Source organism: Trichechus manatus, unplaced genomic scaffold (assembly GCF_000243295.1).
Source record: "Trichechus manatus latirostris isolate Lorelei unplaced genomic scaffold, TriManLat1.0 scaffold00035, whole genome shotgun sequence".
Classification (NCBI taxonomy): Eukaryota; Metazoa; Chordata; class Mammalia; order Sirenia; family Trichechidae; genus Trichechus; species Trichechus manatus.
Window position 1 is genome coordinate 15365864 of NW_004443971.1, and position 21735 is coordinate 15387598.

A 21735-nucleotide genomic window follows, 5' to 3' on the forward strand; every position below is an offset into this window, starting at 1 on the left:
TTCGAATCCATCCAGAGGTGCCTCAAAAAACAGGCCTGGCAATCTGCTTCCGACACATCACAACCTTGAAAACCCTATGGAGTAGTTCTAATCTGCACACATGGGGTTGCCATGAGTTGGAATCGACTCCATAGGCAGCTAACAACCACAGGTGTCTTTTAGGTGTTTTGTTACTATAGGGTTGCTGTTGAGAGCTGGGCTAGTCCTGAGCAATACGGGCCAGATGGCTGCCCGACGTTGCTGCTGGAGTATTTTAACTACAGTAGCGTGGGAGCTTCCTGCCTTGGAGAGAGCCCCTACACCTCCCCCAGGTTTCCATCTGCCCAGAGGCCCACAGCTCCTGTCAGGAGAAATGACAGAGGCCCCAAGATGCCTGGGGGAAGGGCTTCATCTCAGGACAAGAGCCGGGTCTCACACTGCTGTCCAATTAGGGGGCTCAGGGCCAACCCACCTGGGAGTGACTGAGTGTGTGAGTGTGTGTGTGTGTGTGTGTGTGTGTGTGTGTAAGTCTGTTTCTGTCAGGCCATGAGGAAAGGTCTGGGGGTAGAGGAGAGACATGCAGATTAGGCAGCTGATCCTGAGAAATTTCAGGGGCTGGGAAGGAGAGAGAGAAAGAGGAGGAGCAGCTGGGAGGAGGTAGAGAGGGCAGGAGAGAGGAGAGTGGGAACAAACTAAAGAGGAAGCAGTGGTTATGTTGAAGCTAGACAGAGACCTGAAGTGGGTAGGGATTGTCCTAGGCTTCCTCAGACTGTCTTACCTAAATCTCCCCAAGCTGTGGTTTAAGCCTCTTTCCCACCACCTGGATCCCCATCTGACCTCTGTTCCTGGTTATCTCCTCCCTCTGCCCTCTGCGCGGCCACATCCAGGCATCAGGGTCTGGACACCGGTCTGCCCTGCTGCTCCTGGGTAGCCTAGGGAGGAGATGCTGAGGTGCCCGGGGTAGCTGAAGTTCTGAGGCCCTGACCTCTAGGAGACCTAAATTTGGAGCCCTTGTACCTCCCTGCTCCCCCTGGCTCACCAGGAGGGATGCAGAGGAGGCGGCATTGCCTCTGGCTGCATTTCCTAGCAGTGTGGCTGTGAGTCAAAAGGGTTACCTACTTACTGTCAGAAGTCAGAGAGGACCTCCTGCAGGCAGGAAACCAAGTCCAGCCCCAGAGAAGCCCAGAGAAGGTGGGAGGGAAAAGAGCTTGCAAGGGACAGCATGATCATCATGGAGGGCTGAACCTGGAGTTCATTCTGCCTAGAGGAAAACCTGGGCCAGCCCTGCTCCCTTCTCTGGGCAGCTGCTTGGAGGTGATATGGGGAGTCGGGAATCAGACATATGAGTTCAAATCCTGTGTTTGTTGTTTCTATGCTGGGTGAGACCTGGTTTCCCCATCTGCAAAATTAAAAAATAATAACAAAGCCTAGCTTACAAGGTTATGAAGATAAAATGAGAATATGCATATAAACCAAAAAGAAACCCAAACCCGTTGCCATGGAGTCGATTCTGACTCATAGTGGCTCTATATAAGTACCTTGTTTGTAGTGGGTGCTCCATAAATTGTAGTCTCCTCCCCAACTCTGATTTTGGTTGGAAGGTGGTGAGTGTACATCCAGGATCTGAATCCTCAACATTGTGCTGGCGCCCTGCTCCAGAGGGGTGACCCACTGGGCCCGGGGTGGGGGTGGGTTCCTCTGGGCTCACATGTTAGGATACGGTGCAGGATCCCACCAGGACCTTACACACACGTGCGCGTTCGTGTGCCCCCCCCCCCCACACACCTCCTTGCCCTGAGGGCACTGCTGTCAGGTGCTCCTTCTGTTTGGTATCAGGATGGGGCTATAGGGGAGGAGTGTTGATTTGCCCTTGAAATTATCTTTGGTTTGGGTCTGACGTGAAGAGGGATCTAGGCTAGGGGACCTAGCAGTTATCCATGGGGGTCAGGGCAAAGGGAAAGAGAAGGAGGACACCAACAGATGCATCCTCAGACCCTAACCCACACCCTTGCAAAATCTCTGACTCAGTTTCATCATCTGAGGGTGATGCAAGAGGCTTAGAGTCAGACTCCCCTTCCTCCCTTCCCCCAGAGCTCTGTCCACATCTGGAGCTACAGCTGGGTCCTCCTCTTGGGCCCTTTCCAGGCGAGAGAGCTGGGTGAAATGAGGGAAGGGAGGGCAGCTGGTGAAGGGCCCTGTGAATGGCCCCAATGTTGGGCTTTGGGAGGCAGGGAGGAGGAGTCGGGGCTCTGGGTGGGGCGGTGGCTTGGATAGGGAATTGTGAATTTCCGCAGCACTGGGCTCCTCCGCACTGCCGTGTGTTTAAAAGTCCCCCCTTGTCCTTTATATCCCATTCCTGCAGGCAGCTGCACTCCTCCTCGTTCTCACCCACTTCACCGCCCAGCCTCTACCCAGGTGCCGGGAGCTGAGTGCCCCTTTTGTTCCCTCCCCTCTGGGGGCAGCTCAGGCCTCCCACACTGACCCTCTGCCCCCCACCGCCACAACGAGCAGAGTGTGAGCCAGGCCAGTGGGATCATGTGTGGGTCATAAAGGTCAATGGGGACCATGGTCCAGCAGAAGGGAGGGGCCAGTCGGGCGAGGAGTGGGAGAAAGGGTCCAACGTGGGCAAACTAGTCTGACCAGAAATCAACCAAGAGATGAGCTTTAAAATGCTGCAGGAGGGAAGTGATGGTGGGGGGAACATTTTAGTTACACACTAGCAAGAACTCCCCTTCAATAAATGGTGGCGAACTCACTGGAATAAATGCAGGAGGGAAGCTTTCAAGGCGTTTTTAAAATATAACCCGCTAATCGCTGTGGGATGCTTTGAAGTGTAGCGCTCCGTAGCGGAGACCTCGGTTCCTACCCATGGTTAGCCACCAACATGCTGCGTGACCTTGGGTAGTTCCCCTTCATACACTTTTCTTCATTTATGAAACGAGGGTCCCATCGAGGCTGAGATCCTGCCACTCCAGGCACGAGGCTCCCGTGCAGTCAGCTTCTACGCCCGCGACCCTCGCACCCACCCCCCCAATCCTCCAACCCCGCCCGCTCCCCAGCAACCGGATGGACTTGAGCCAAGAGGTCCCTTTAAAGGCTCAAGGCCCGCCCCTGTTGCTCGTTGAGGCCTTCGATTGGTCGTTATGGGACGGGGCGGGCCCAGCGCGGATTCGGAGGCGGAGCCTGGGCCGGGCCGGCCCCCGCCCCCTTTGTTCGCGCTGCGGCGGGAGGTGGCGGCGAGGGTGGGAGGTGTGTGCGCGCGTGTGCCGCGCCGTGGGGAGCGGCGGGGCGCGCCGCCGGCTGTCAGCTAGGTCCGCGCCGCCGCCCAATGGCTCCAGAAGACGCGCGGGCACAGCCCCAGGGGGCTGCCCCCGGCCGCTGGTGAGCCCCTCCGCCGCCCGCGAGCATGTCACCTCCAGCCGCCGCGGTAGCTTCTGCCAGCAGTGCCCGCGTCCCCGCCTCCCGCAGCCGCAGCCGCTGCTTCGGGCATTGGCCCCCGGACCCCCACCCCTGATCCACGCCCGGACCCCCGCGCCAGAGGACCATGGCAGGCCAGGGGGACTGCTGCGTCAAGGTGGCCGTCAGGTAGGGACCTGGGGCGGGGGGGAGCGCGTGGAGGGGGCTTGGGCTTTGTCTCGCGTGGGCGCGGGGCCCGGGGCGCGGGCGCCGTTCGATCCGGTGCCTGTACTCCCAGAGGAGGGGCCGGCGTGGACGGCTGGAGGGCGCCGCGCGCTGGCCGGGCTGCCGTAGGGGAACGGCGGCCCCGTGGGCTGCTGGAAGGTGGCTTTGTTTGGGTGGTAATTTCAGCGCCCCTCCTGGGAGCCCTTAATGATCAGAAAATCGAATAAACAAGGAAATCCGGTATTTCACACCCAGCCCTGGCGCAGGCCGGAGCGTCTGTGTGTTTCCTCTTCGCCTCCCTACGGGCTGCTGTCTCATATGGGGATATTGGAGGGGAAAAAAATTTCCCCTCGTCCACCCCAATCAGCGGGTTCTGTGCTCTTGGTCCCGCTAGAGAAGGCAGCGCACCTCTCCCGGGGAGCCGGTTCCGCAGACAAAGATCGGGTGCGCGGATGAATGGAAGGGCTGGGATGGTCCCGTGGCCTTCAGTAGGGAGTGAATAGCTTTTGGAGAGAATCCTGCTGGCCTTGTCCCAAGAGGGGATGAGGCTAGGGAAGGAGGAAAAGATGTATCTGAGGTTTTGCCTTTGAGAGGAGAAGAGGGTGTGATGCTGACGCCCTATCCAAAGGCACTCGGGTAAAATCCTGCGGAGGAGGGCTGCGTAGACTTATTGAGGGTTCCATTCTCAACAGCTCTGGGACTTGAGGTGATTTCCTGACAGAATTGAAGTGGGAAAGGACATAGCTGGGGGTCTGTTGGGAGGGGTATGCAGAGGTGCAGGGGCAGGAAATGCTGCAAAGTTGAACCATTGGTGTCCTCTGTGCTGGGTGGAGACCATTTGTACCACACCACCTCTGCCTGTTTTTGTTTTGGGGTTTTCTCTTTGAGAGGGGTGTGTTGGTGGGAGAGTTCCAATCTGGGACTGACCACCAAGGAAGGGATAATGGAGAGGAACATCCATCTCTGCCCCAAACCTGTGTGATGGGGGTGGGAGGCCCAGGTCTCAGACAGGTCTCTGATCAGACCTCTAGATCCCCTGGGTCGTAGGTGACCCAGATTCCAGGGGTCCTGGGAAGTCCCTTCCAGACAGAGTCAGAGATGATGGTGAAAAAGCCTCCCCCCCGCCCCCATCCCAGGGCAGATTCCTCAGCCACCTGGCCAGCCCTCTGCAGCTTGGAGAAGGAGGAGCTGACTGCTAATCAGGGCTGAGGCCGAGGGAGGGAGATGGAGGCGCCCCCACCCATGCATGCCAGGTCACACTCAGAGCATCACTTGAGCACAGGCTTCCTGCCCGCAACAGCCAGAGAGACAAAGAGGAGCCCTGCAGGTGCCTGGTGGGCTGGCTGGGGCGGGGCCAGCGGCTGCTGGGGCTGACTGTGCAGCAGGATCCTTTGGAGGTCGAGGGAGGGACATCCATGGGTGAGGGGGTGGGAGTGAGAAATGTAACCATGGTATCTGCAGCAGTCTGGGAGAGTCCATGAGCATCATAAAAGGGACATGAGGCCCTGGCCCCCACCCAATGTGAGCCAGGGGGCCAGCGAGGAAGGAGCTTGGGGTGCCCCTCCCCTGGGGGCTTTCCTTTAGACTCTGTCTTTCAGGAAAGAGCCAAACAAAGCCCCCCCCCCACCTCTGCTCAGGGCCCCCAGGCTGAACTGGGTGCATGGTTAATCCCCCAGGGGATTGGCATTTTATGTAGAGGAATGAGAGAAAGCTGGTGCTCCTCCTCTTGCCCCACCCCCCACCTTTAGAAAGTGCCTGGGACCTTTCCATGAAATGGAGATTGTGCCTGCCCTCTACACCCAATTCTGTAGGGTGACGGGTGTCATCTCTGCTCCCCACTCAGACTGCCCTCGTGCCGAGTTGCTGCTCTGGTTGGAGGGATAGGGGGACTTGAGCATCTGTAAAAATGGCATGGCAGGGGCTGTGTCTGAACTCCTCAATTTCAGAAGGGGGAAGAGAATCAAGATCAACAGCCCAAGGCTGATTCCTATGAGTTGGAGGTCAGACATGGCTCCTCCTTCTCCCCTTTTTACCAATTCTGACACAAACCGTGCCTCCTATGGCACTCGCTACTTCTCTGCTGGGTTTGATAATTCATTGCAATGGCCACACAGAACTCACAGACAATAGTCACGATTATGGGGTTTATTAGGGAAGTAACAGGTTACAATTCAGGTTCAGGAACGCTCAGGATACAGTTCTTCCATCAGGACAGCCTCTTCTCAGCTGTGCCTGCAGGCATCCCTCTCTCTGACCCCTCGGCCTCTGGCCCCTCCGTCCTGGCCTCTGCCCTGCTTGGGCAAGTGTTACAAAGCTCTTTTAGCTCAACCAATAAGTGCCCAGAGGCACCCCACTCCACCAATAAACCGCCAGTAGGTCTCATGCCCAAAGACGCTCAGCTTTCTCACTCTGTGGGTGGGGAAGCCCCACCGCAGCCATCTCATGCCACCATCTCTCACTGTCTTCCGTGTTACAGCTCCTTTCTCTGTCGCCTGGATCTAGGAGGTTCTCAGCACAGGGATCCCAGGTCCAAAGGACATGCCCCACTCCTAGCTCTTCTTTCTTGGTGGTGTTGAGATCCTCCCTTCTCGCCTCTGGGATGGCTCATTTTAAGCCTAGCAGGATGGCAAAACTGACCAATCCCCTCGTTAGGGTTCCATACACCTTATTTGCATGGTCCCACCCCCACAAGGGTGCCATGCACCTTATGTACATTATTCACAAGCTATCTAATCCCTTTGGTGGGCCACAAGCACGTCATTTGCATAGTCCCGTCCAGTCATTTGGTGGAGTTATAAAAACTATGGCTAGAAGGGCCATATTAAGTAATTCACTGCACTGCAGCATCAGAAAAGCCAAGCTTTTAGGGGCTCCAGGAAGGTGAGGGCCCCTTCTTGTCCCCCCTCCCCACCCCAGCATGAACGCCCAGCCCCGGCACACTCCAGACCTCAATGGGCAGCGGCCGTGGAAGACAGACAATGCCTGGACAGAACCCAGTTTCTAATCAGAGAGCTGAGGGTAGCACTGGACTGGGGCTGGGAAGCAGTGCAGATGGTACCAGTGAGGGGCTTTAAGGGGAGTTCTCCATGCTTTTGGATTCTCTTCTAACCCCACCCTCAGCCCCACCACCTCAAGGGATCACTTGCCCCACTGAAAGGGCTGGGTGGGCGGGCTGGAGTATGGGGTGGGGGGAATTTCTGGCTAGGATCAAGAAATCGGGATTGCTGAGGGCCCAGCCTGTCCCAGGGCTCACTACCTCCTGCCAGGTTCAGCTGTCTTTCTGACTTTCTGGAAGTCCCTTGTTTGTATCTAACTGAAGTGCTTTCTGAGTTCCCACGAGAATGGCTTGGGGTGAGCTCTTGGGAGAGTGAGTCAGGAATGAGGTGGACTTGGTCTGGCATGTGTGTGGGGGTGGGGCAGTGGGGTCTGTGGACTGTTAGGGAGGTGAGAAGTGCCAGGTCCAGGGCTCTTGGCTCCCTAATCTCTTTGGGTGAGGATCAAAGCTGGCTGTCTGCAGCGGGCCATGGGGAAGGCCAGGTCTAGGGGAGAGCCAGGGGAGGAAGCTTTCAGGACCTGGGGCTGCAGGATAAATGGAGAAAGTCCAGGTTGTAAGCAGATGCCTAAGCCTCATGCAAAGGCCCTCCCAGCTAGGCAGGGTCTGACCCATGTGCCCCTGACTCTGGTTAACCTGGCACCAGAAGCGGCCCCAGCCAGCCCCTCTGGCCTGCCCTGGGATCCCTTTTTCCACTAATCCCCTTGTGTGATAAGGACTTCCAGTTCCCTGGGCCAGACTGGCCTGGAGTCGGCTTTTACCTGCCCCCTCCCCCCTCCCCCCTACAAGGCTGGAGAGAGGTGAGGCTGCACTATAACCTGCCCCAGGTTGTGGAAATACGGGCCTGACAAACGGAGAGGGAGAAGGGGGTGGCTGTTAAGAAATGCGAGCTGGCGAAGTTGAAACTGGGGAAGGAAGCCAAGTCACATGGTGAGTTTATTTAAGACCCTTTCAAGCCCCCAGCTCTGAGCTCACCCTGAGGGGAGCCCTCAGTGTTGCCTAGCGCCCCCCTCCCACCCCCTTTATCTCTGCCCAGTTTCCCTATGCTTCCTTCCTTTAGCCAGCTGGGGAGGGGGAGGTGCCCCTGAGTCTCACCTCTATCCGTTGACACTGCAGGGTTGAGCAGGGGGTAGGGCGGGGGTGGGGGAGCACCAGGCAGCGACCCAAGGGGCAATGTTAGATTGTACCTCTTCCCCCTGCCCTCTCCTGTTTGGGTTCTCTAGCTGCAGTTATCACCCTGGTTCCAGGCTGCTCTGAAATCTCAGTCAGTGACTGAATTTTGAATCCAGAGCACTGGTGGGTTGGGACAGAGAGTCTGAAGAAGAAGAAACTGTGAGGATGAGGATATGGGAGCGTCTTCAGAGTCCCACCTTCTGTTCTGAAAATGCCCTAGGCCAGCCAGGGCCAACCAACACCAGCTGTGTCCCATGTTGTCGAGTGTACAGTTCTGGGAAACTGAGGCCCAGGCAGGACCTCATGGAAGCTGTGTAGAGACCTGACAGTCTTGGTGGTATCCTCCTGCTGCAGAAATAGGACTTACGTCATCACAAGGAAGTAGAGCGGAGTAACCACAGGCCCCGGAAACCATCCCCCCTCCACCACTAGCCAGCCAGCCTGATTGGCTCTCAGCTTTTGAAAACTGTAGTGTGGAAGTAGGGTGAGGCGGGCAGAGGAAGTGGCAGAGGTGAGGTGTGCCTAGCACCCTTACTGTTACAGCTCTGGGTGCAAAAGGCAGGGCTGGGGTTGATACAGTTCATCCACTGGCGGGGTCGTGGGCCCCTGCCCTGTTCGTCCTCAGTTTTACCCACAGTAAATGGGAACAGCTGGTTTGTTCTGAGGTCCCAGGCTGCAAATGAGACTTGAGCTTCCTTTGTGAAGAGCAGTGGTTTGGATGAAGTAGAAGGCGTATAATCCTTGGAGGGAACAAAACGCAGGGGTGGGCTCCTTAGGAGTGAAGTATGACTAAAATGTTTTAAAAATAAGCCCTAACTTTAAGGGTACCTAAGCGGTTTCTCTCTAGTTTAAGATGTGGTGAACTATTTGGTAAAATGAAGAATTCATCTCCACTCCTTTTTTTTTTTTTTTTAAAGAACAGAAAGCACATTATGATAGAAAACAGACCGAACTAGGAGTTAGCTAAAAATAACTATTACTTATTGAACACTTACTTCGTGCCAGGCATTGTGTCTAAATCATCTCATTTAACTCCTCAGTAACCCTGAAAGGTAGCTTATGTTACTGCCATTGTGTAGATGAGCAAATGCTCAGAGAGACGATGCAAGTTATTCCAAGTCCCATAGTTGGTAAATGAAAGAGCCTGGATGTGAACCCAGGACATTCTCACTTCCAGGCCATGCTCCTCATACTGCTCCAAGCTGCCACCTAGTTCTGCTGCCAATTAGCTATGTGCTCTGAGTCTCCATGCCTTGGTTTCTTCAAACGCTTTACTGCACACAGTTACCAGGAGCACAAGGAGTTTGGAAAACTGCTTAGAAAGCAGGCAGTGCTACGCAGACGTGCAGCAAGCGGGGAGCTGGTCTTGATCCTCCTTTATGGGGTTGTTTAGCATGGTTGCCTGTCACCACCGTGGTCCTACCTCCTAACCCTGTGCTGTTCCCTCTTGTGTGTGGGAAGCTTCTCCTTCCCCACTGGGCGTGTCTCCATTCTCCCTTTCCTTAGACCCCTGCAGCTGTCCCTGGGATTTGCTTTCCTGCCTGAGTCCCACCTTGCCAATCTCTATGGAAGGGGGTTCTGGGGGCAGCCAGGCCTCCCCTTGCCACTTCTACCTTCCCCCATACCACCAGTGAAAGGACAGATCCCTAGGTGTCCCGGGTCTCCTATTATTGTTGGTGGGTGCCATCAAATCATTTTCAACTCATAGTGACCCCAAGTCACAGAGTAGAACTGCCCCACAGTGTTTTCTTGGCTATCTTTCCTGTAAAGCCACTGGGTGGGTTGCTGGTTGGGTTTGAACCGCCAACCTTTTTGTTAATAGTGCTTAATAACCGTTAGCGCCACCAGGGCTCCTCTTGGGTCTCCTAGTCTTCCATTTTGCCCTCTAGACATAGCAGCCTGTGGAGAAGTTAGGGGAGGAAGCAGTGTCTTTGGTATCCCTCCCTCTAGAACAGCTGGAGAGGGGCACTGAGAGGCTGCTGGGCTGGGGGAGGGCTGGAGGGGAGTTGGACTGGGCCCGGTGGCCTTAGACCCAGAGATCTGGCCCTCCATCCCTAGCCCTGCTGTGAAGCCCCAGGCAGCACTGGTGGAACACAGCAGGTGGCCACAGTGCTGGATGCAGTGCCCCTTCTCTCACCTCTGGCTGCTCTGGGGTTTGGAAGGAAGAGAGTGTCCTGGTCCCCCTGTCCCCAGATGCCTGAGTCCCTATCTCTCTGCCTTCCTCGGTGGAAGCCCACCATTAGAGCTGGAGTGGAGGCCACCTGTGCATTCTCTAGGCTGGGCTGGGAGTTAGGAGACTGAGGAGAGCTGGCCTGTGTGCGGCCTGGCAGCGAGGGCTGGGGACCTGGGCAGTGTGGCTGGAGAGGCTCGCTGCCCTCCACAGCCAGCTTTCTCACGCCAGCCCGCCTGTTGCACTGCATTCCTCAGCAGGAGAGCGTCCCCAGGGACCGAGTCACGCCTGACGGAGCTGTCCCCCACCAGATGCAGATGCTGTCATAGCTTCATAGCTCTGGGCTCCGGGTGCTCCAGGCTAAGCTGGGCTCCACAGTGTCTCGTGTCTCCCGGGAGGTCGTGGGAAACCCCTGCCAGATGCCCGGAGATGGGGGTGGGACGGCAAGAGTGATGCTGGAGCACAGCTGAACGGGGCTTCCCTGCACTGGGTTTACTCCCTCTTCCCAGGCCCTGGGGACAGAGGAGTCAGCCAGGCCTGTGCCGCTGGGGTCTGTCCAGCTCAGGACAGAGATTGGTCCCTTCTCAGCTGCTCCTCATGTCCCCACTGTGGGGTTTGTGCCGTCTCAGCCCACTCTGCCTCCCTGCATCCTCCCCCATGCCTGGTTTTCAGCCTTTCTGGAGGGTTCCTCGGCACAGCTGGGATTCTGATGCCCTGTCTGGAAGGGCCACGGAACCAGACTCTCCCCAGGCTGTCTTCTGCCTGGCACCCCTACCCGTTTGACTGCTTGTCCCTGGGCATTGCTCAGAGGTCAGTGGTCAGGACTCCAGGATGAACTGAAAGTTCAAGGACATCCCCTGAGGAGGAGTGGGGCCAGAGTCCTGAACCCTAGTCGTCCTGAGTTGACACCTTAAGGCTTCCTGTAGATTTTCTTGAAGGGTCCCACTCTTCCCTGTGCTCTTAGAAACGTGTTGCACGGCAGAAGTCAGGCAGAGGGGTTTGACAGACCCCGTCAACCCCTCAGGAGGCCTGCCAAGGGCTTCATAAACTCATGCCCTTTGGCCCCACAGTACAAAGCCTTCTTGTTGGGGGGTTCAGAGCCAGCCCGGGCATTTTCCCTGAGGGCAGCCTCAGGAAGGCAGTGGCTGGGGGAGGGTCTGAGAAGCCAGGAGAAATTCAGTGGGCCCCCCTGGGCCCTCTCCACACCTTACCCCTGCAGCTTAAAGGGCCGACACCCCAAATTGCATCTCGCCATCCTGTTTTAGAAAGGAGTGGCCTCTCTGGGAAGATGCCTTTTCTGGGCTAAGTCAGCTAAAAGCCCCTGGGAGTCTGGGAGCCAGACTGCCCTGAGAGAGCAGGGATTTTGCTTCCAGTCGCCTTCCTGAAAGCTGGCAGGCTGCCATGGGAGGAGGAGGAGAGGATGCTCATTAAAGTGGGGGTGTAGACGTCCTCCTTCTGTAGCCAAGGAGAGCCGAGGTCCTCTGGCAGGGAAGCCGCCTCCTGCGTTCGCGGCTCCATGCTTTTCCGTGCTCCAGGCCTTGGCTTTTTAAACTACTAAATGGGAAAAATGCTTTCCCAACAGAGAGCTCAGGGCACAGCTGGCAGCTGTTGGTAGGATCAGGCCAGGAGATTCTCTGAGGGGATCATTTTTCTCCAGCCCAGGCTCTCCGGGCCTGGTGTGAAGCTGCTTAGTGGATGCAGCAGGACTGGGCACAGACAGGTTTGGTTGGAATTTCATCTCCACCATTCATGAATTGTGTGACTTTGGGCTTGTTAAATTTAACCTTTCTGAGCCTCAGTAAGATGGCGGAAGTATCCCCTACCTCATAGGGTCGTCATAAGACATTAAATGTATTAGCATATATAAGCAAGCTTGGCATATATAGTGACACCTGTGAGAGTCAGAACGCAGTGGGACTGCCTTGTTTTTCCGGGTCTCACAAGTTTTCTGCCTTGGACAGGGTGCAGTCTTACCACTTTTCTGTCACTCTCTATTAGTGGAAAATACCTGAGTTTTCCTTCTCTGACAGCTTTCGCCTTACACGGGTTCTGGCTTTTGCAGGTTTTATCGTTGTAGGTTCTCAAAAAGCGTTAGGTGTTGTCCTGTATCCAGTGAGGCATGGTTGGCGGAGAATGCAGAGGGAGGAGGGAGGAAAGAAGCCAGAGTGATATCAGTGACTGACTAATGATTTCCGAAGAAGATTCCAGGCTCCCCTCTCCAGGGCTTAACAATCTTTATAGGCAGGAAGTTCTTTTTGCTAGCTTACCTAAATCCCTCCTGCTGTATCAGAGTTTCCCTTTGATCTGGCTTTCTCACTGATGAGGAAGAGCTGGTCCCTGGCTGGTCACAGCATGACCAAGTGGCTCTTGCGTGCCCAGAGGACTAGAGCTAATGGGGCTCCTCTCTGTGTCTGCTGTGCCACCCCTTCCAGCCCCCCACCCCTACTTCCACGATGGAGGATACAACTTGGCTCTCGCACTGCCTCTGCTGCCCCATGGTTGGTGCCAGGAATGTGGCATGAGGAGGGTGGGTCGTGGGACCTGGGCAGACCTTTGCTTTCGCCCTCAGGCTTGGGTACAGCACACCCATAGACGGGGCTAGGAGCTTCCTGACTTCTTGGTCGCTCCCTTCTCGCTAGCCCCCGGGAGCCCCTTTTCAAGATTCTAGAGAGGCATTTGGGGGTCCTGTAGGAAAGAGGAGGAGAGAGAAGGAGTCCCTGGGTGGCGCAAATGGTTAAGCACTCGGCTGCTAACTGAAAGGTTGGAGGTTCAAACGGAGCCAAGGTGCCTCACAAAAAAGTCGTGCTGATCTGCTTCAGAAAGGTCACGGCCTTGAAAGCCCTATGGAGCAGTTCTACTCTGCACACATGGGGTTGCCATGAGTCAGAACTGACTTGATGGTAATGGTTTTTTTCTGTTGTTGTTTTTGTTTTGGTTGGAGAAGCAGAAATGCTTTTGGCCCTCCTGGGGCTTTTTCCAAAGGGACGAGCTATGTTGGTAAATTTGGCCATCTGAAAGGCCACATCTCTGGTTCTTCTCATAGTCTTTGAGGTGGTGCTTGGGGAGAGGGTGTCTCCCAATCTGGAAGTCCCCAAAGTACAAATTACTCACAAGTGGGCAGCTGAACGCATGCTAGTTCTCCTGGGCTTGCTTTCTGCATTGACTCTTCAGGTTTGATGTCCTAGTGGTCTCCCTAGAAGAAGGGACTATTGGTCACTCATTCTGTGTGACCTTTAGCCAAGTTATTTAATTTTCTCTGAGCCCTCATTTGTACATTAGGGGCAAAATTACTCACCTTAGAATTAAATGATATAATGACCTAACATGTCAAAGCATCTAAGTACCGTGCCTAGCAACAATTCAGTCTTACTCCATAAATGCAGTGATTGTGATTAAGTAGGACTGGTTTGGAAAGCAGAGGTGTAAATGGGTTTGCATGTACCAGCAAAGAAAAGACATCGGGAATCATATACCATACACTGTAACTGTAAGAATTTTCTAGCATTCTGGAACACTTCTTAGCTAGTTAGTTTAATACCACAGCTTGTTACCTGTCACCAGTGAGCAAGACCTTTCAAGTGGAAAGAGCCTGGACCTGCACCCTTAGGGGCTGGAGGCGTAGATTTGGGGGGCAGGTCGGTTAGGAACCAGGGGAAGGGCCCTAGCTAGCTGATTGTGTGGGACTAATTTCACCTAAGAAGCTGCACCAACCCCCTGGAGCCCAAGGTCACTGGGCGGAGCTCCTGGGAGGGGTGACCGGCGCGCTTTGTGTGATGTCACTAAGGACGGGATTTGGGGTGAGGCCAGCCCAACCCTCCCTCTCCTAAACCAGGGGTGTAGGGCGCGGGGCTCTGGGCACGTGCCCGGATACCCAGCCTTTGCAGAGGGAGTTTTCTTTCCTTGGCAGCCTCTCAGCATCCCCCGTGGGCCTGCCTCCTCCCTGTCTCCTCTGCCCTCCCTTTCGCTCTGTCATCTCAGCTCCTCAAAAAGCCAAGGAACCGCTGAGCTCAGCAATTCCCAGATCCCTGAGCTCGGGCTCGCTGCCTTTGTCCCGCCGATGCCGCCGCGGGCTCCAAGCGGGCGGGGTGGGGGCGGTCCTCGGTCGCCGGCGGGTCCCTCAGCCCCGGGTGCGCTCTTCTGGCGGTGGGGGACGGGTTCCTACATCAGACCAGCTCCTGCCCAATTGGGAGCAGAGGAAGCACAACGGCCTCGCCGCCCGTGCCAGATCCTGCCTCTGAAAAGCGCTCGGCCCTTTCTCTTGCTCTCGCGCCCGCGCTCACCCGCCGCTCAGCCTGCGAGTTGCCAAGTGGCAAAATAGACCTGGCTCTGTTCTGGGAGATTCCGGGGCCTTTCTGAGCCGGGCCGTCCGGCCTGCCCGCCCTCCCTCTCTGGGGAACCTCGAGAAGGGATGCCGCTCCGAAGGCTTTTTGGAGGGTGGGGGTGGGGGTGGGTAAGGGGTTTTGAGATGAGATGCTTGGTATTCAGTGGGCAGAAATGCCACTGAATGCGTAGTCCCCAAATCTTTATTTACAAAAACAGGTGGCCGGCCTGCGGGCCATAGTTGGCCGATTTGATTTTTTTTCTTAAATATTGCATTAAAGTATAATTTATCTTGATTACTGAGTGTTTTGGTGCCTGCTTACATTTTGTGCCTGAGGCGAGTGCCTCGCTTTCCTCACCCTGCTCCTGGGCCTGGTCCGCACCCCTAGGCCAGTGGTTGAGTTGAAAGACCTAGAAACCGAAGACTGACAGACGCCGAGATTCCTTTACTGACCGGCTCCCATTCCCCCAGGGAGGGGCGGGGCGGTGAGTGCTTCCCGTCCTTGCTGCCTGCCTGCTGCTGTAACGGGAAACTTCCCCTTTTCCCTCACCAGGGCTGGGGCCAGGCTGGCTGAGCGCCACTCTGAGGGTAGCCCACAGAAGTGACCTCACCTGGGGTGGGGCGAGGAGAGGAGGCCCCCGCAAGGGAGATGATAGAGTTCTTAGAAAGTTAAAACCAGGGAGAGACCTTGAAGATGACCTAGATAACACAGGTGGAAGCCTAGACACATGAGCTACAGTCTCTTGTCTCCTAGCTGAGGCTACTCCCCTGGCTAGGGGGCATGGGTTTGAATTCTCCCCGAGGCACAGCGTGGTGAGGAGGGAACCCCAGGGTGACTGAGACACAGTGTTCCCCCCATCCCCCCCACTGGACAGTGAGCCCTAGAAGGCGGGGGCCACCCCTCATACCCCGCCTGGCACAGAGCAGACCCTCAGACCCTGTGGTGTGTAAGCATGAACAGACGTGGTGGGAATCTCTTTCCAAGGGCCTCCCTGCCTTTCCTGGTGGTGCTGTGGGAGGAAGTGTACTTAGCAATTTGGGGATTGGGAGTTTCCTGGGTAGGAGGCCGCCATCAGGGTCACCCAGAGCAGGAATTAATGCTCAACTTCACTGCCGATTTCACTACTTTTCTATGTGTGTGACGCCCACTTCAAGCTCCAGCATTCCTCTCTAGAAAATGAGGATTGAAAGCCTTAGCTCATTGTATTGTTAGCTGCCATCGTGTTGGTCACAACAGGACTGTTGTGATCCACAGGGCTGATTTTCAGAAGTAGATCGCCAGGCCTTTCTTCCTAGTCCATCTTAGTCTAGAAGCTCCCCTGAAACCTGTTGAGCATCATAGCAAAACACAAGCTTCCACTGATGGACGGGTGGTGGCTGCATATGAGGTGCATGGACTGAGAACTGAACCCAAGTCTCTTGCACGGAAGGTGAGAATTCTACCACTGAGCTACCACTGCCCCCCCCCCCGCCCCCAGCTCATAGCAGCACTTAAATGAGGTCATCTGTGGCTGTGCCTGGTCCAGTGCTAGCACATGGCAGGCACCTGTCATCTCCAGTTATTCATTCAGTCCCATTGCTGGGATTAGTGCTCTCTCCCTCTTCCAGGCCATTTGCTTTGGGAATTGGTGACTCATGCAGGATCTATGTCCTCTGTCTCCCAGCTGGTACCCTTTTCTCTGGTTGAGACTGCCTACCCACCTGTACCCCGGCAAGGTACCCTGGTGCTTCGGATGGGGCAGTGTGGGGCTGGCTGGTTATCAGGGCCAAGAGTGTCCCAGGGTAGATGTCCAACTGGCCCCAGAACTCCTGGACCCTAAAACCCTGGGGTCCCCCCTTCATGCCCTCTGCTCTTCTGCCTACTCTTGCTCCTGGCAGGTGGGCTCCCCAGGTGGTGTGGGGGCTAAATGCTGAAGGAGAAGCTGCCCCTCCACTGAAGGGCTCTGACAGGCAGGGCTACTGCTCCCCCTCCCTTGCCCCTCGCTATCTCCAGGGACCCTGATTTGATTTCCTCCAATCACCAGCATTGCCATCTGCCTGGGGTAATTAAATGGTATTTCAATTGGATCCAGAAATCCCATTGCAAACAGCCACGTGGTAGAGAGTTGTCTTCAGGAGCTGGTGCTAGCCAGCAGAGCCGGAGGGTCCTCAGAGGCTGCCCAGGCCAGAACCTTGGTTTACCTGGAAACCCCTGGAGGCCCCGGGCAGGAAGTGTTTGGTCCTGGGTCCCGCAGACCCAGGGGCAGAGCCAGCACAGAGGGCCAGGGCTCCACAGTCCTGCCTGGTGCCTCGTGTGCAATGCCACATCTCCCTCCTTCTGAGGCTGCTGCCTGCTGTCCCTCTCCCTTTGGTTATGGGACATTCTTTCCCCTTGGCACTCTCAGCCCTGCCCCTTAGTGACCATGTGTTGTAAGAGTATTGAAGAAGTAGTGCACACAGCCTGTGTGGGTTCAAACTCCAGCTGTGCCACTTTCTATGTTTGTGACTAGCTGGGTACCATCTTAGTTTCTTCATCTACAAAATGGGAACAGTAGTACTAACCTCATAGGGTTGTCGTGAGGATCAAAACAGTTAATATTTGCCAAGTGCCTAGACACTGCCTAGTAGACAGTGAGTACCCAGTGTGGTCATGGTTGGTAGTCGAGGTTGAAGCCGTACTGCTCCTGACATCTTACTGGCGGGACAGGTTTCCGGTCTGGAGGTCCAGGGAATTGGTGACAAGCAAGAATCAGCTGCTCCCTTCCTAGTCAGAAACCAGTTCAGGTGGGAGACTGAGATGCTGGGTTCTCATTTCAACTTGGCCCAAAACAGCTGCATAAGGGTGGTGACCTTTGGCTTCCTTTCTTGTCAGCTTCAATGAATGTGAGGTACTGACATGACTAATTCACACCTGAGGGGAAGTACTTCCGAGGGAAGCCCAGGCTACCATCCATAGCCTCCCAGGTGTGAAGTGGGCCTGCTTAGCCCCTCACCAAGAACCAACTCCCCTCCCCCCTGCCCCATCCCCTTTAAACACCTCAGAGCCAAGCACAGGCAACAGGCTCAGGTGAGCATCTTATCTGGCCTGCAACTCTGTGTGAACCTTGGGGACCCTGGGCAACCTGGGGCAGGGACAGGATGGCGGCTCTGAGGCCCCTCAGCTCTGTGACTAGGCGTGTCTGGGCCCCAGATGGGTGCTGGCCTGGCCCCTCATACTCTTTTCTTCTTTTGGTAAATGTTGGTGTAGGGACAGTGAACCTGACAGGCAGCCCATTGTGAGTGCCCGTGGACGGGGCTGGCTTGTGTGAGCCCATGGGCATTAGGGTCTGACCCTTTCACTTTAGGTTTAGGGGGTGTCTTCGTCATCTAGTGCTGCTACAACAGAAATACCACAAGTGGATGGTTTTAATGAAGAGAAGTTTATTTCCTCATAGTCAAAGTAGGCTAAAGTCCAAATTCAGGGCGTCAGCTCCAGGGGAAGGCTGTTTCTCTCTGTCGGCCTTCTTCTCTTCAGTGTTTCCCCGGACTAGGAGCTTCTCTGTGCAGGGACCCTGGTCCAAAGGACTGCGCTCTGCTCCCGGCACTGCTTTCTTGATGGTATGAGGTCCCCCTGTCTCACTGCTCACTTCTGTCTTTTATATCTCAAGAGATTGCCTCAGGACACAATCCAGGCTTGTAGATCAGGTCCTGCCTTACTAACACAACTGCCACCCATCCTCCCTCATTAACATCATAGGGGCAGGTTTACAACATACAGGAAAATCACACAGTACCAGGAATCATGGCCTAGCCAAATTGATATGCACATTTTTTGGGGACATAATTCAAACCATGACAGGAGGTGCTTTCTGCCAGTCCCTGCAAACACACACTCACTGACTCATGCTTGGTTGCCATGGGGACCTCACCATGGTGATGGCTGCTTAGAAAAGGAGGGAGGGGTGACTGGATGGAGACAGCTCTGTCTATGGCTGTCTCCCCACTCAGCCCTGATGCCACTTGTCCTCCTATTTACAGGAGCCGCCAGGCTCTGGGATGGGGGTGTAGCTGGCCTGGAGTTCCTTCTAGTGGCCCCAGCCCTTCGCAGGTTTCTCTTAACTTTCCCTAGTCTTCCAGGACTGTGCTTGGTGTGGCCTCCCAGGCTCCTAGAGAGGAACTAGAGCTGGTGACTGAGAATGTTCCCCCGGACTCGGGCCTCTGCTGGGGGACCATTGCAGCCCCCACAGGCCTTGGCAGAGGCTCTAGCCTCACCTAGAGCTTAGTCCTTCCTGGCTGTAGGGGATGTGGGCCAGAGCTCTGGGGCAGTCCTTTTCTTCCCACCCGGCCCTGAGCTTTGTCTCCCTGGAAGTGGGCAGTCTGCCTTCTTTGCCCTGCTCTTGGGGGATGATGATTTCTAGGGCTCCCAGTTCAATCCTGGCTCTGCAACTTTCCATTATAAAACCTTGGACAGGTTATTTAAACTCTCTCAGCCTCAGTTTCCTCATCTGTAAAATCTGGTGAATAATATGTACTTCACGGGTTTATGGTGAAGAGTACGTGAATTAAGTTACGTAAAATACTTTTAACACAACTGATATATACGAAGTGCTTAAAAAACATTAGCAGCTCTTGTTTGGGTGGTGCTGATATTATTATTATTACTACTGAAGCTGGCCTTGTTCCCTGGGGGCCTCCTGAGTTTGCCTCCTTCTCCGTTAGCTTATAGGTGCTGGAGGGGGTTTGGGGAAGTGGAAGTTGGCAGGCAGTGTGAAGGAGGGGTGCCCGTAGCAGCCCCTCTGGCTGGCCTGACCCAGAGCTCTCTCCTTCCCGGGCAGGATCCGGCCCCAGCTTTCGAAGGAGAAGATTGAGGGCTGTCACATCTGCACCTCCGTCACCCCGGGAGAGCCCCAGGTCCTGCTGGGGAAGGACAAGGCCTTTACCTACGACTTTGTCTTCGACTTGGACACCTGGCAGGAACAGATCTATTCGACCTGTGTGAACAAGCTCATCGAGGGCTGCTTCGAGGGTTACAATGCCACAGTGCTGGCCTACGGGCAGGTAAGGGCCCCTGCCCGCCACTGGCCACTCCAACCCTGGTCTGCCCCCACCTGATGAAGGAGGCAGCGCCACCTTCAGAGCAATTTAGGCACAGCTGCACAGAAATTTCAGCAGGCTTCAAGGAGCTACAGCACTACTGGCCCCCAGAGGAGGGGCTGTCAGTCAGTGAAGAGTTCCAGAGGGTGTGGCTGAGCCACGGCCTGTGCGGGAACCCCAGTGTTCAGGAGTCAGACAGATGAGGGATTCTGTCCCAAGTCCAGGGCTCACTGGCACCCCCAGGGGGTGCTGGGTAACACCCTTCTTGTGTTCTTGCCAAAACAGACAGGGGCCGGGAAGACGTACACTATGGGCACTGGCTTTGACATGACAACGTCGGAGGATGAGCAGGGCATCATCCCGAGGGCCATTGCACACCTCTTTGCGGGCATCGCTGAGCGCAAGCGGCGGGCGCAGGAGCGGGGCGTAACTGGGCCTGAGTTCAAAGTCAGCGCTCAGTTCCTGGAGGTACTGTGGCCTCGTCGGGTGGGCTGGAGGCAGACGTGGGGGACAACAAGATCTTGGAAGCTGGGCCTGCATCTCTGAGTGGACCTCAGGGACGCTGGGTGGGAATAGGATGGCAGCTCCAAGGCCCCTCGGCTCTATGGGCAGGTGCCTCTGAGCCTTGGATGGGCACTGGATGGGCACTGGCCTGGCCCCCTCCACGACAGTGAAATGAACCCAGGGAGCCTTAGGGGCATCTATAGGTGATGAGTTCCCCCCTGCTGGATGTATCCAAGCAAGGACTAGAGGACTGCATGGTGGTATACTCTAAGGGGCTTTCCAGCATCAGATGGGGCTTGAGCCAATGATGGATACGATATCTTCAAACCCTGACTAATTCTGGCATTGTCAGCTCTAACGGTTATTAGCTGCGTGACCTTGGGCAAGTGATTTCACCACTCAGCCTTGGTTGCCCCATCTGCAAAATGAGGGTGATAATATCTGTTTCCTCTGGGGTTTCGTGAGGCTTACAGGGAAGCAGGCCTGGTGCACAGTGACAACCCTGGTTCTCGCCCTTCCTCTGGCCTTCTCTGAGTCCCTCCTCAGCCTCAGAGCTGTCTGACATGTCCTTTCTGGCTGAGGCATTTCCTGGCCCTCTGAGTCTTCTCTGACCCCAGGCAGAAGGTCCTCCAGATGGACCTTTCTCTGCAGCTGGCCCTGCCTGTCTCTGGGAGGTTGCCAGTGTGCCGAAGCCTGGAATCATGGCAGCCAGAGGCTTTTGGGGTAGAAGAGGGGATCTCTAGGCTCTGTGACATTTGGACCTGTGCTGAGCCCCAGCTCAGTAAGCCCAGAGGTAAGGAGCTCCCTCTTGTAAAGGAGCCCTCTTGAAGGGGCTTCTTGGAAGACAGGTGGGCCTGGAACATTTCCCTGAAGACCCTGCCTTGAACAGGTCCTCCTCTGGTTCTCAGCATCTAAAACCCCCACCCAAGCCCTGGGGCATTTGCTGGGTTTGGACCTATGCTGGCTTTCATCCCTAAACCTGCTGCCCCGATGATGCCCAAGTTGCCCTCTGCCTGTCTCCAAGGGAGAGGTATGGCCTCAGCGGTCTCCAGGCTACCCCTGCCGTACCCCCTCCCTGCTGCCCCCCAGTTATCTTCTCCTGGACATACTTTAGACTTGGGAGGCTTCCTTTGTCCTTCTGGACTTTTGTTTCTGATAAACTGTGTGTGTACGTGTGCGCGCGTGTGTGTGTGCATGCGCGCCCACTTGTGCATGCGTGCATGTGTGTGTCTTACTGCTTGTATATCTACAAGATTTTCTTATCTCTTTGTTTTCTTCCCTTCTCCGTCCTGTTGCCGTGGAGATCCGCCAAGAGCAGGCCAGTTCCTAGAACACCCATGCCAAAGGGCAAACCACAAAGGGTTAAATGATGCAGTGTTTCTGTCCCAACACAGACAGACAGACACTATGGCACACACGTTGGCCCCAGTCCCTTCCTTTTCCTCTTCCCCTTCCCGTGGGATATTTCTGTCCCTTTAAGGCCATCAAAGCCTCGGATGTCCGAGGGCCAGAGTCCCCCCGCCCCAGGATTCTGTTGGCTGCTGCCCCATCCCTTTTCCCACTCCCAAGCCCCAGCTCCCTGCTGGTAAGCAACCCAACCATCCAGCTGGTGAAACTTGCCTTGCCAGTGATTCTAAAGCAAGAATCTCCGAGATCGTCTGAAATGGGATGGCTGTCGCTAGCTAGACCACTTCCCCACAATGCTCTCACCAGGCTTTTCCCAGGAGGCTGGGCCACAATGGCACGCTGTCCATGCCCGCCTCCCCTCTGAGCACAGGGCAAGGCACACAGACACGTTCCTCCTGCCCCACAACCCCAGGGACCATCTGATCAGGGCACTGCTCCATGGCCCCCGCTAACCTC

General features: G+C 55.6%; 1 protein-coding gene across 1 annotated transcript in view; it reads left to right on the forward strand.

The window, feature by feature from the left end:
• Nucleotides 1-3359: 3359 nt before the first annotated feature.
• KIF21B (kinesin family member 21B) overlaps nt 3360-21735 on the forward strand; it is a 50409-nt gene continuing 32033 nt past the window's right edge. The window contains exons 1-3 of the mRNA XM_023730347.1: nt 3360-3564; nt 19110-19332; nt 19654-19836. Of these exons, the coding sequence (XP_023586115.1) occupies nt 3524-3564; nt 19110-19332; nt 19654-19836 (447 nt within the window). The 5' untranslated portion in view covers nt 3360-3523. The remainder of the gene's footprint in view (nt 3565-19109; nt 19333-19653; nt 19837-21735) is intronic.